The 14135-nt window shown below is 41.5% G+C and overlaps 1 protein-coding gene across 6 annotated transcripts in view; it reads right to left on the bottom strand.

The window, feature by feature from the left end:
- Nucleotides 1-14135, bottom strand: part of DPF3 (double PHD fingers 3) — a 177899-nt gene that overhangs the window by 100562 nt on the left and 63202 nt on the right. For all 6 annotated transcript variants that reach the window (XR_012717256.1, XR_012717257.1, XM_075282902.1 and 3 more), the window contains exons 2-3: nucleotides 7107-7267; nucleotides 4864-4971 (exon numbers count right to left, since the gene is read on the bottom strand). Coding sequence is in view for 4 of the 6 variants with exons in the window: in XM_075282902.1 (XP_075139003.1) it covers nucleotides 4864-4971; nucleotides 7107-7267 (269 nt within the window). In the remaining 2 variants the exon portion in view is untranslated. The remainder of the gene's footprint in view (nucleotides 1-4863; nucleotides 4972-7106; nucleotides 7268-14135) is intronic.

The raw sequence follows: 14135 nt of genomic DNA, 5'->3' as shown, positions 1-14135 counted from the left end.
AACGCATCGATTTCCAATATGGAACGGCCTTTGTTTCGGCTACATCTCAAATAAAGATCTTTTGTTGAAGCAAAGTGTTTAAATTGACTTACTTCTGTTCAATATCACGGAATACAAATGTGGCGAGCTCACCATGAGATCTGTGCCTAACAGGAGCATTCTCTGAACTGCAAGCAAAAGCAGCAATATGGTTTTCTGGAACACACAACGTTATAAATAATTCCCTAAAACTAACAGTGCATTAATGTGGCGTGAGTAGCACAAAGCATGTATTATTGCTCTAAAGACAAATAGAATGACCAGATTGATCCATAAATATACTGACAAATATTACATTTGGGGTTACAAGTCAGATTTCTAAAAGCCATAAAGCTTGGCATAGTTTTAGCCATCAACCCTAAAGGGTTAGATTTTCCCTAAAGGAAACAAAAAAACAAACAAACTTGGGCTCTGATCACTTCCAGGTTTTGAGTTCTGTCATAAACAGAAATCACAATGCAGTGCAAGATCCATTGCGTGAAGGACACTGCGGGCAGCCGATCGATTTATAATGGGGCCCATCAAGTTCATCTGCAGCAGCACTGCATGTAGTGTCAAGTACGATCATGGAAAAATACCTCATTGTACCTGAGCTGTTAGTCATAATTTTTATCTTTAGAAAAGTTGCAAAAATGAGTCAACTGCAGATAACTGAAGGGTCACAATGGTCATATTCAACAGAAAGAGGGGTTCCATACACTCACCACACTTATAGTAGAAACCCATATAATATAACAATTCTGGATTGTGTTTTCTTGCAACTCTGTGTTGTTTCTCAGTTACTTCAGCTACAAATGTATAACTTAGCTAGTTTCTACCAACACGAAAGGAATGGGTATGATGTCAGGTCCTCTTAAATGGTCACTAACATTACCGACAACTTTGTCTCAATAAAGCAAGATTTTCTTGACCAAAACGTAATGCACTTTAAATTAAAAATGTTGCTGTTTTCTGCTTGAAAACCCTCTCTAAAGTACCTGTCAGTAGGTGTCTCCCTTCTAGCTAATTTGTGGTTTATTCCCTGTTACTAGGGAAGTCCCGTCCATCGATACCATTAAAAAAGTAAAATGGGTTTACAGTGAGTGCAGGAGGGAAATTATAGTTATAGACAGTAAGCGCTTTCCCAGTAAGTGGCTGGGCAAAGAGGGGTGTGTTTGTATTTTTTATTTTACTAAATAAAAATGGCAGCGCTCATGATCTGCCAGGAAAACAGTGTGCGTCAGGTTTGAGCAATGCATCAGAAGGGTTAATGCCCTTTATCAGTGTAAGCACTGAAGAACTGACATCTGCCGTAATAGTACTGTGGATGTTAAGGGTTAAAGGCATAGGTTTACACATCACTGATTGTTCTATGGCAAATATGAGTATTTGCAAGAGGCTATGTGGCAGAATTAAAAGAGTGACACTCCGATATGCAATGGATGTGCCAGTGGATCATGGAAGGATTGGACCAATTCAGTCGCTAACCACTTTTCCAGGTGGATTCCATACAAAGAATGAACATGCACATTCTTCTCGCAGATGATTAGTTTTCCATAGACAAAAATTTTAATGGATTTACTGAGTTACATGTGATTGTGGTTCCAAAATACTAATTAGATTCTGATGTGGATTTTGGTTCAGATTCCATACCAAAATCCTGATCAAATTAATCATTGTGACAAAACATTTTTTGTAATTTATCTGTGAAGGACAGGGCAGACTCTCAGCTACAAAAGGCTCATGAAAAATGCGGGCTGAAATTTGATTGGTTGCTATAGGGCCACTTTAATTTTCACAGACAACCCCTGTAAGGTAAGGCCCCACATAGTGGGCCGCAGAAAAAAAGAAAAAAAGCACTGAAGGAAAAAAAATGCGGTGGCAACGCATCGCGGATTTCTCTGAAAGTCAGCAGAAGGTTACCTCTGCAGACTTTCTGCTTCTATTATACATATAGGGAAACTGCCAGAGTTTATGTAGGCATAATTGACATGCTGCGATTTCCAAAACCACAAAGCTCAGTGTAAGGAAAAGCTATGTTAGAGTACTGTCGGGGAGGCTTATCTCACAGCCCAATGATGATGCTAGTCTGTAAGGCCTGCCCTTCTGACAGTGGGGAGAGATCGGTGCCGAAATTAAGGGCACTGACGTCTCCAGCACCAAGGCACATACCAGGAAAGCTGAAAGTGCACTGAATTCATTGCACTGTCGTCAATCTTGTGGTATAAAAAATTGCAGATTGATGAGGACATGAAAGGTCCTCTTTAAGCTCTGTGATGTCAGAAAAGCAGTGTCAGACAGGGGGTGTGATTTAGAACTCCAATCAGAGGCAGTCAGTTCAGAGCTCAGAATCACACCCCCTTGTCTGCTCCTGCCTGATACCGCCCTCCTGACAGTACAGAGACTAAATAGCAAACAGGCACCACAATTAACAGCATTTGTTGCTTGGGAACAGTGGGTGCTAGAGAAAAAAATTCCAACTGAGTCAAAATCCATGCGGCAGCTGCTGTTAATTGATGTAAAGAACTGGACTTGCTGAAGGTGGTGAAAAGTCCTCTTTAGTCCTCCAATATACTTTCTGTATCAATTCCTCCTGGTTTTCTAGATCTCAGCTTGCTGTCATTCATTCTGCTTACTTCCATTGAATAAAAATCATGGTCATGTGATGTGACGGTCACACAGGTGCACAGCTCATTATAGTCACTGCACAGTAATCAGACATCAGCCTGGTAACGAGCTGTGCACCTGTGTGTCCATCACATGACCATAGACTGCATATCACATGACCATGGACTGATTTGTAGCCACTGGAAGTAAGCAGAATAAATGACAGCAAGCAGAGATCAGATCTAGAAAACTGCGAGGAATTGAGACAGAAAGTATATAAAGTATATTGGAAGTTTGTTTAACTCTTCAGTATCATCATCATCAGTATAACGTGTATTTGCCGAAACTGGACAACTCCTTTAAGATTTGTAACTCCATGGCTATTACATCTTGCCCTCATCTTTCTGTCTTCTCAAAGAGATTCTTGTACATGGAGGTTTTGTGGCTATTCTTAGTGACGGCATTTCTCTATTCCGATTTTAGATCTTCTTTTTCCTTAATAACAGTAATAACCTAAACATGACACAAATTATCTGTCATTTTGTGTGATATTTGGACCATTGCAGCTGTAATGATTTGGATGACTCTACAAAGCTTTGGCTTTTCTCCCCCCTCTCTTTGTCTAGACAATGGATATGTTCAGTGAGGAAGAATCCTTTTGTGATAAATGACAGAAATGTCAATTAGTATGGATGGGGAACATGTTATCTGTATGCACGCAGCACCACAGAAGGTACTGGAGAAAGAAGGAGAAGCGTAGACACTTTTCGGGAATTACACTTTCTGCTCCTGAGGCCACTAAGCTGAAAATTGCCATGGAAACAGACCCTGGCACACAACTGCCCCTAAGGAATCGCCGGCTCTAGCTATCACAGCTGCCAGTGTCAACACAAAAGGTTGGATGGCGTTTGTATCTTTATAGATATCCACACTGTCAGCGAGATATGTAAACACCCATTAAATATTTAGATTTTATATATAAACACTACAAAGAGAAATAAATGCCCAGACACAGCGTTAAGTTCTGCCAAGTGTAAACTTCCTATATAACAACTAAATACTTCACTACGGACCAACTTACCAACCGTTTATTATTAATGCATTGAACAGAGGTAGCAAACAACGTACCCTCACGTCATGAAATCCTTGTTGCAGTGGTGATGCTTGTGGCCTATGCATGCACGCTGCAGAATGCTAGCACAATAGAGTCTCTGTAGGATGGGAAATAAAGATCCCAGCAGTAGGGCACAAGTAATGGTACACAGACTAAGAATATTTCCCCAAATCCAACCTGCTTTTCTTGCAGAGAACGTACAATCAATCCTTCCTTCTTTGTACGGTATATACACACATACTTAAATCTGTCACATCATTCAATGTCACCTACGTATTTCCATGTCTCTCCAGAGCAAAGAAAGAGACTTTAAAGTTCCATTTAAAAACCCGGATTGTGGAGAAAGTGGGTAGCCGTGCTCCTAGCAAATTAAAATGGATTTAGCACTGGCACTTTTTCATTTAAGCTGATCGCACAGATGGAACCAAACACTACTCATTAAGCCCATTAAGTACAGCCAGCAACACGGACGACGCCATAAATCACCCAGATAGCAGACTGTTCTGTTCATCTGCGCACAGGCTACATTTTACCAGTTTAATGCAGCTCCTAATATTAGGATCCATTTGGGATATGAAGGAGGACGAAGAATCATCTCATAGAGACCATGTAAAAATCTACAAAACCAGAAAATATTAATGTATTTGGAATATACAAAGTGTGGCTCATTACTGCTGCTTATTGGGTCAGAACAGTTTTAGACACCATTATGTACATGGAAGCCGTGGGTCTCAGTCTATTCTGAAAATATTAACAGACATATAATGATATGGTTAAGGTGAAATAAGACATTGGTTGTGGCTGGGTGCACATAAAACGGATTATCATCCGTAAAAAAAATGCACTGAGTATGTACAGGTGAAACATTTATTACAATTAAAATACCGCACTGCAAACTGTGGCAAAACCATATACTTTTTACACGCATCTGAATATAATCTCATACCAATATACAGTATTAGTGCCAAATATATCTGCACAAGTACATACATCGGAAGTAAAGAAACGTGGCTAACTATACAGAGGAATGGAATAGATTTCCAGTTACAGAGAATGCAAAGAGTGTGCAGAGAGTGTTGTTTGTGAATTGTAGTTGTCTAGACTATATATATATTTATACCCACCGGCTTTAATCTCCAGGAGTCTTAACCTTGGGTCTTCAGGGTGATGCAAACGTCTCTTCTTTCTCCAACATCGAGCAGGATATGTGTACAACTGTCCTGGAGCCACACCTGTGTACACAGAACATTCCGTTTACTCAGTACTAATCTGAAATAAATTAGTTACTATTGCAGTGTATCACTTTGGATAAGACTACTGTACCACTTTCAGTAAGGCCACAAATAGCAGCTGCCGGACAGCAAAGATGCAGGCAGGATGGAGAAAAGAGAGTTCCTTTCTGCTAAGGCAGGGGTAGGGAACATACGGCTCTCCAGCTGTTGCAAAACTACAAGTCCCAGCATGCATACTTGCTCTGCAGTTCTTGGAACTCCCATGGAAGTGAATGGAGCATGATGGGAGTTGTAGTTTCACAGCAGCTGGAGAGCCAAAGGTTCCCTACCCCTGTGCTAAGGGGTTAAACAGCTGTTGTACCTGTGTGATCAGCAATGATGTACCCTGTCCCCAATGATCAAAACATCTGACATTACTATCACATAACAAACGTTTGTATAAATGATATGTATTCTTTACTTCACATTGAGCAGCATTTTCAAAAAAGAGGTCTTGGCATCCATTATATTGTGCACCATAAACTGGCCCCATACACTTCCATATAGCTAGAGATATATATCATACCTACCTTCAAAGGACAGAAAGAGAGATAGAATGGGTGGTGTGCTGTGTGTGCCGCAGCAAATTTAGCTCCACCCACTTCGGTGTTGACTCCATCCATTCTCATCCATTTTTCTTTGTGCCCCCACACAGTATACTGCTCCTACAGTCACACTAACATTAAATGTCTCCACATTATAGTGTTCCCCTCCAATTGCCCCACAAGTATGAAGGCCCTCTCCTGGTGCCCCAGTTTAATGGGTTGTCAAGGATAAAATTAAATCCCTACACTAATCTAAACACCCTCCCCTGCCTACTTTTTAAATGACATAATTAATCAAAAATGCATATTTACCCATAAAACCGTCCCAGTGACATTTCCTGACTAATTTGGTGACGATCTGTTTCCCCCTTTCTGGAAACAGAGCGTCACTACTACTCCCCAGCCCCATCCACCCCATGATCCTTACCTATCGTCTTCCTGTCTCCTAGCTTCCTTCTGCAGGGAACTGCTCCTCCTCCACCTGTGATGTCTGTCCACGTATTTGCAAAAGAGCCAGAGTCTCAGGTTTGCACTGAAGCCGACACTACATCTCTATTGCACAAGCATGGGAATCTGAAGTAGCTGCCCACGCCTGCACAATAAAGATAGAGTGAAGGCTACAGCAGAGTGCTGGCAGAGTCACGAAAGAAGAGGAGCTGTACCCCACAGAAGGAAGCCTAGACAGGAAGAAGAGAGGTAAGTATAATGGGTAGGGCAAGGGCTGAATTAGTTGGAAAGGGCTAGTAGTGGGCAGGATAGCTAGGGAGAGGGTGTTAGAGAGGGAGGGGAGGGGAGTGAGAGGGAGATAGTGTGAGAGCCTACAACTACCAGAATACATTACATTAGTTAAGAAAGCAGGAAGCTACCCTCTGCTGTCCAGTTCAATGCCCCCCCCTTTATCTGCCCCCAGTTTAATGCCCTCCTCCATCTGCCCTCAGTTTAATGCCCCTCTTCATCTGCCAGCATTTTAATGTCCCCCTTCATCTGCCACCAGTTTAATGTTCCTCCTCCATTTGCCTCCAAAGTTTAATATAATAAAACTACAGATAGTCACCTCTCCTCACTCCCCTGCTGTTCTCTCTACAGTATCTTCTCCTGAAACGTTCAAGGAGCAGTAGGCGTGAAGTGAGTGACGTCATCATATCGCACCTACTGCTCCTGGGGCCGGAGTATGCAGGGACTCAGCGGTGAGGCAGGAGCTGTCTGTGGATGGCTTCTGCTTCATAATAGTATTCAAAGCTGCATCCAGGACATACCTCCTGCCACCGGGACTGTCCCGCTGAATCCGGGATGGTTGGGAGGTATGTGGAAATATATTTATCTGTATTTCATTTATATATACATCCCCAACTGTCTAATTGCTTTGGGTCCAACATTGGAAACCATCATGAAAACCAGAAATTGCCCTGAATACTCTGTGTGAATAGAGCTGTGGTATGCATTTATCCTACACCTGTGGATAGGGAATCATTGCCATTAATGGGAAGATCCCTTTAACTCTGCATTCACAGAATTTTCTGTTTTATTTGCATTTTGTGACTAGCCCGATACCTGGTCCTCTGTGTCTTTTCTCCATCCATATGTAGCAGTTATTCTGGGCTACACCGGTTTGTGAGTCGAGAAAGGGGAGTCGGACACTGCGTTCAGCACATAGCCTTGAGTTGTAGTTGCGACAGTGCTCAATTGCTTCTTTGTAAAACTGATCCCCAAGTCTTTAAGGAAAAACACAGATTTAGTTGTTTTTTTTTAATGTCCTTACAGTTCACTGACAAAAATGGTCAAAACATACAGTTTGATGCTTTCTTATATCGTCAAAATTTTTATACATCGCCTTATAAAAACAGTCACATTCTATATAGATGTATACAGCAAGTTTTCTAAAAAAGGAAAAAATAAATAAATATTCTTGCACAGAAAATAATTTTAAATATTGCCATGTGAAACGTAGAGGAGAATAACTTGTGCAGTTTCATCTGTTGTGCACAAATATTTGAAATAATGCTTGTATAATTCCTGTATAAACATCCCAATCCCTTTTCTACAATTTTCAGGGCACACATTGCTGTCTTCTACATCAGAAGCAGCTGGAAAAAAACATGGCGGCCTTGGCACATGCCATAGTAGCCATTCTGTCTCACACTTTCCAGCTCCAATGCTTCCCCCTCTTGTAATACCAGAGCCCTCTACACTGACCAAACTGCTCAACCTCCTTTGTTTTCTTCCCACCTTTATTGTTAAGTGATCAGGTATCCTTTGCGGGTCAATTTAAAGGGGCACATTAGCCAAACCAAAATAACCAACATGGGCAAGTTTACATTGGTTAGTGGGGCTGAATTTGGTTTTGCGTTATTTCTCTATTAACTGCCTGTCCATAACGTCAGGGACTGTGCTACAGACAACCTGCTTTTCATAAACCCAGTAAGGACATGCAGAATTGGTCTGCTAATTCTGACCCTTCTATAACCAAAATAAAGCGTTAAATGTGGCTTTCTGACAATGTCACATGATATCAGGTGACAAAAATCAGGTACTTTCTTATAAGCTTAGGTTCACACCTGCTTCTGAGGTCCAGCAGGAGCCTCCATTGCAGATACTGTCAAAAATATAAGACAAAACAGCACAGCATGCAGCACTATTACACCATTTACTGTAAAATGATGCAAGTCTTTCGGACCCTATTATAATCAATAGAGTCTGTCAAGCATGTTAGTGTCATTCATGTGATATACCCAGCAATGCTGATACGTATGCAAAATCTGCTGCTTGTGAATTCACAGATATAAGGTCATCTCCGAACAATTGTAAATTCACCACCAAATGGCTTATCAAATGATCTGCAGGCTTCTGCAAATACAATATATGGCAGCACAGCTGAAAGCTTTTCCTCCCTTACAGCCAAGCATACATGTATTCTGAAAGCACAGAGGGGAGTACTCTGCTGCCAGACACACTTGGATGTAGCCTTAGTATGATTAAACTAAAGGAGAAAACTTGGTTTTCCCAACCATGGCAGTGTTGGCAAACGCCTCATAGCAAATGTCAAGCAAGGCCGTGGAGAGCTGATGACTGGGGCTTGTTCAGCAGTCACTGAGACTAACTTCACTTTATGGCAGAATATTCTAGAGGCAAATGTGAGACCATCTGTCCATATGCTTAAGCTGGTCTGAAATTGGGTCATGTAAGAAGACAATGATATTAAGCAGGCCAGCAAACCAACATCTGAATGCCTAAAGAAGCAAATAGCCACAGTAAAGTCCAGGGCTCAATCACGTATAGATGCCATGGCAGGATTTTACAAGAGTTATACATAAATAATAACCCATAAACATCAATGTATAGAACCGGAAGGAGGATCCTGTTTATCCCACCCACATGGCGATTGATAGCTTTCTGTGTACACACACCGATACAGGAAATGCTGTCAATCACTGTGTGTGGGCGGGGTAAGCCAGGACTCTTACTGTCTCTCCTAGGAGTCCTGCCAGGATTCACCCTGCTTCTTAATCCTGCTCAAAATGATATAAACCTATTTATCATAGAGCTCAGCTTCTCTCCCAGAAAGTCCTGATAATGGTGTTCACTGTAGGAGAGCTAATGGTAAACCCTCCTTTTGTCTTCCCCATAACTGTAGTGCTTAAGAGGTTAACCATTAATGTTAGCGTATGTACATCACTAACCTACCTTCCCATGGGTATAGGCACAGGGAATGTAAAAGTATCAGTGAAGTATCTCGAAGAACATGTGCATAAGAATTTAGGAAATAATGGCTGCTGACATCATCATTTTGGTGAGAAGGGGTTAAAGCTTTAACCCGCTGCTCTGAGGTTTCCCTAAATAGACACAGTCCATATCTTGGTATGTGGGATGTACTGCCATGTATTACACTATTGTAGCCACCTCATCTCCAGATACTCCTTCAGTCTACAATTCATGCTTGGTTTAAAGGAATTTATGCAGCTCACATAACACAAAGGAGAAGGGAGATACTAACCCTAAATAATCTATGGCCAATGAAACAATGAAAATGTAATTTATATATTTTGGGCCTTGTTCAAGCTACAAAAGTTCTGTTAAAATTTACGCAAATGTTAAATGACAGCAAGTTGTTTAAGTTGTTCACTGCCATCTTATATGTGGCAGCCATACTGTACAGTCATCTGTCCATATAAACGCTCCGATACAACTTGCTTTTGTCAATGGCACATCCCCTGTTTACATGGAAGAAACTGCAAATCCATTCAGTTTAATATACCTCACAAGTGTACAAAGTACTGCTTAATCTTACAAATGTCTACGCCACGCTTCCAAGGCTTTCTATTCAGGAAAAACTTCTGGAGACAGGATCTGGAAAAGTATTTGCTTTCTCAGATTCCCTAGTATTGGGACCCCACCCAGTAATGGCCATTGATTTCCTTTTGCTTGGACACCCCCCTAGAAAGCTAGCTGCAGACACTGCGGACATTTAACCATCATTGTGGAACGGAAAACGTTAACAGAGGGGTTAATGAGACAATAGCGGTGACTCAGCCAGTGTGAGGAGGCAGTAGCACACCTTTACATTCTAGCTGTCACCGATTCCCAAGCGCTGTCTGCAGGGCTTTATTGAAAAGATAATTTGGCTCATAAATTTCCCCCATCGCTCCTACAGACAGCAAATGATCCACAGAAGGACCCTGCTGTCCAAGAGATAATTACTTCCTCTGCAAGATTCCAGGCAACCGGCGGAGCAGGAATTAGGAAATAAAAGAAAAACTGGATTTGGTGTCCACAGATTACCTTCTGACCACACAAGGGTTAAAATAATGAGACTACAAGAACGCAGAGTTTGGGAACAATGTATAAATATCACTGTGCTCCTCTGTCACCTCATGATATGGAGTTTAAACAGAAGCCTTGTGAAGAGATCAGGGAGACTGGTATTAAACTGCTAGAGAGCAGGCAAGTCCGTAGGCACAACAGTAAAAACCTCAGTCTGAGATTAATGAAATAAGCAGTGGCACCATGTCTACGACTTGTGCACGATAAATCTAAGACAGTCACGCCACGTTTCTAAATGCTAGAGTGTAAACAGACAAACCGCTTTATGTCTTCCAAAAGGGGCAGCGTGGATTAAGGCAGGGGTAAGGTGGTTTATTGGATGTGATCATCTATCACGCATACTATTGTTCAGAACGCCTGTAAAATCCACTCTAAAAAACCCCACAAAAAACAAAAACCCTGTGTAATAGACAGCATGCTGCACTAAAGTGACACTCAAGTGCTTTTGCTTGTAGAATCAAAGCCTGCTATTGCTGATGCCGTCACCATGTCTATATCGTGTGCCTGAAAAATACTGCAGAGCTCATAATACCATATACCTGCCAGGGCCTTATATAGTGATGGGGAGGTCTCCACAGGTCCAGAAATCTGAGCAAAGTGCTGCTGATCACACTGGGGAAGGTGATGGGGGTCATAGTGACCTGAGCAATAGGGGCGGTATATGGCAGAGGGGAGTCAGACCTGAGACATTTTCACAGAGAGGTAGGGCAGAAAACAGGACAGATGAACCTGAGATAACACGGTAGTTCTTAAAAACTGCAGTCATGCAACAGGTTCCATATTTTAATAGAGAGTGACTCTACATGCCACATTGGTAAGGTTTTATCAGGACATTGTTGGAGAAGGCATGAGATTCACTGCCAGGTACTGAGTTTGATTTCAGTACCCAAAATCTGCTGACAGGTTCCCTTTAAATACATCTCATTCACATGCTGGTGCTGTGAAGAAAACCTGTAGGGAAGTGACCTGCACTGCCAGATACAAATCTGAAGCATGCCAATGACCACTGTGGCTCGCAAGGAAATCTGTAGGTGAGCTGCAGCAAAAACCATCCGATTTCAGGGTTTTTTCTGCTGTCTTGGCTTACAGAGGAACATGTTGCAGAATGTCCCGGACATATATCTCGCAGGGTGTTCTTCCCATGGGGCTACAGCATAAGTATTCTCACTCTGGTTTGTACACTCCCAAAGGCCTTGGCGTATACAGTATGTAGGTTTCCTGCTCACAGTTAGAGTTACATTGGATTACTGTGATCATATGTTTTCCGGCTGGTTGGTTGTGGTTGTTGGCATGGCTTGTAGTTCCTGCCTTTCCATTTTCTAGGACCAATATTTTTTATTTTAGTATCTGTATTCATTTAAACTTAAAGGAGAAGCTGAAAGACTACATGAGGCCCTACCTTTAGTGTACATGAAAACAAAGGGGTGGGTGGACAAGGTGGAGGACATTGTGCCAATGGAAATGAATGTCCTTGCTAACTGGCTTTAAGAGTATATTCACACATGGCAGTTTCACAGCATTTTTGATGCAAATGGTGGAAATTCTAGATGTGTACAACTGTGATCCATCTAGTCCCTGGGTTTTCTGGGATTATGATATAGATTACTGTTTTGCAAACTGAGGCTCCCAACTCCCTGGGGGGCTGTGTAAATACTGCAAGTCTTCATAGATATTCACACTGTGCATCAGGCTGCCCCAGTATGGCTCGGCCAGGTCACATGACTCTCCATCATCAGCCATATTGGGAATGCAGCAGTGCACAGCCAGAACAGAATATGGCACCTTTCACGTGCTCTACATTGCCTTCCTGGGTCGATAAACATTCAGGACATTGAGGACATTTAATGGCTCTTGATAGTTTTGATATGGCCACTCACTTAATTGGGCCCTCTAGGAATTGTAGTACAGACAGTGTTCTTTAATGGAGTCTCCAGTGAATTGGAATACCTTTCCCCGAGATAAAATCGTCATCACACGTCCGTGATGGATGCCTTGTCCTACACACATGAGCAGCCATTGGTGTTGGTGGCAAATGAAGTACACAGCTATACTGTGAGGAGTGTGCAAAAATACACATAACAGAGCAGAGACAGGACAGAGAAAGCATGGAGCCAACTACAGTAGCAGGGATCCCAAACAAAATTATTTTCCAAAAATAGGTCCTACCTTCAGAAAGTTTGGAAACCACTGATCTAGATGACCAATTTTTAGGATACACCATAAATATCCCGGCATCCTCACTGACCAGATAATTTTGAGGAGGAATATTCTATATTTAGTGTTCCTTTAACTGAAATCAATCCCAGAAATGACGGTGGGTAGGTGAGTTCAGATGTTCAGAGGTGGAACTGTTGTGGATTTTACATGAAGACGCCACAATGACATTACAATACATGGACGTTTACAAAGTCTCACCAATGTAACTACATTTTCAAATGTACATTATGAGCATTACCAGGGTTTCTACCCTAATATACGTATATACTGCTACACTTTAAAGGGGACCTGTCACCACCACTCAACTAAATGATAATTCTGGATCATCTCTTCTTATAACTCTCTTGTACTGTATCTCTGTTGTTTCTCCTAGGAATGATGGGTGGGGGATAAACTCCTATCACAGTTACGGCTGATAAATAGATTCCAGTCATACAGTTATATTGAAGATTACAATTCAACGTCCCGGAATGTATATTCATGTTTTGTTTTTTATCAGACTACATAGAGAAGAATTATTTCACCATACTGCAACCGGCAGATATTGAAATTTCTTTAGATGCACATGTGATGCTATACTGAGACATCATAGGACTGTAGTTGAGCACAAAGAAAGAGATGAAGAATCAAGACAGTGTTGGTCAGAAGTAGACAGGAGGTTGAACCGCTGGGAAAAAAAGAGTATAATATACATAAAAGAAGTCAAGAGTTTGATAGACAATCAGGTCAGAGGTGCAGAGCTGGAAAGCGTTTTTGCTGGGCTGCTCTATAGATAATTTCCATTCCCATACATAGACTTTATGTCATATCCCAGGCCCAAAAAGGCAGGGAGAATGAATGATAGTTACTCTCACATGTGAACATTTTCATTATACATGTATGCCTTTTTAGGACATATGGACATCATGAAAGGGTTGTCACAACTGAGAACCCAAAGCCATTAGCCAAAACAGAGGACGCCAAGCAAAAGGAAGACTATTTTGCAGGTCTCACCAGTCTATATTTTCCATGGATGGCCATTCATTCACATGGATTGAATGTAACACTACATTACCTCTGTAGGGAATATAAATTAGTCTAGTAGGCACTCTGTGTGCAGCCATATGGTACCTCAATGCAGCAATGTTTCCCCTGTAATACATGCAATGGAGCATAGTACGGTTTCTTTCTTCACAGATTCTTGTGGGCCTACGGATTACTAAGAGCACTGTATGTTGAGATGCGTGACATAGATCCCTACAAATGGCCGTGCACATTGGCGTTACAGAAACTAATATTACAGAAACATTTTGTACACTTTCTCTTTGAACAAAACTGTGTTTAAAATTATGTGTTTTTTTGGTTTAAACTAAATATTAGAACATAAACATTTTCGCACGCCCCTGCTGGGGGTTCATGTGTTAATTGATCCAAAAATAAAATGATTTCATCTGCATCTCTATACATCCTGCACACAAATTAAAACAGGAAGTGTTGCAGTGAAATACAGAAAACATGTTTTTTATACCTTTATATCGGAATATGACAATAAGTTTACCTATCAAT

Source organism: Leptodactylus fuscus, chromosome 7, assembly GCF_031893055.1.
Source record: "Leptodactylus fuscus isolate aLepFus1 chromosome 7, aLepFus1.hap2, whole genome shotgun sequence".
NCBI lineage: Eukaryota > Metazoa > Chordata > Amphibia > Anura > Leptodactylidae > Leptodactylus > Leptodactylus fuscus.
The sequence above is the reverse complement of the archived record's forward strand: the minus strand, read 5'-3'. Positions and strand labels throughout refer to the sequence as shown.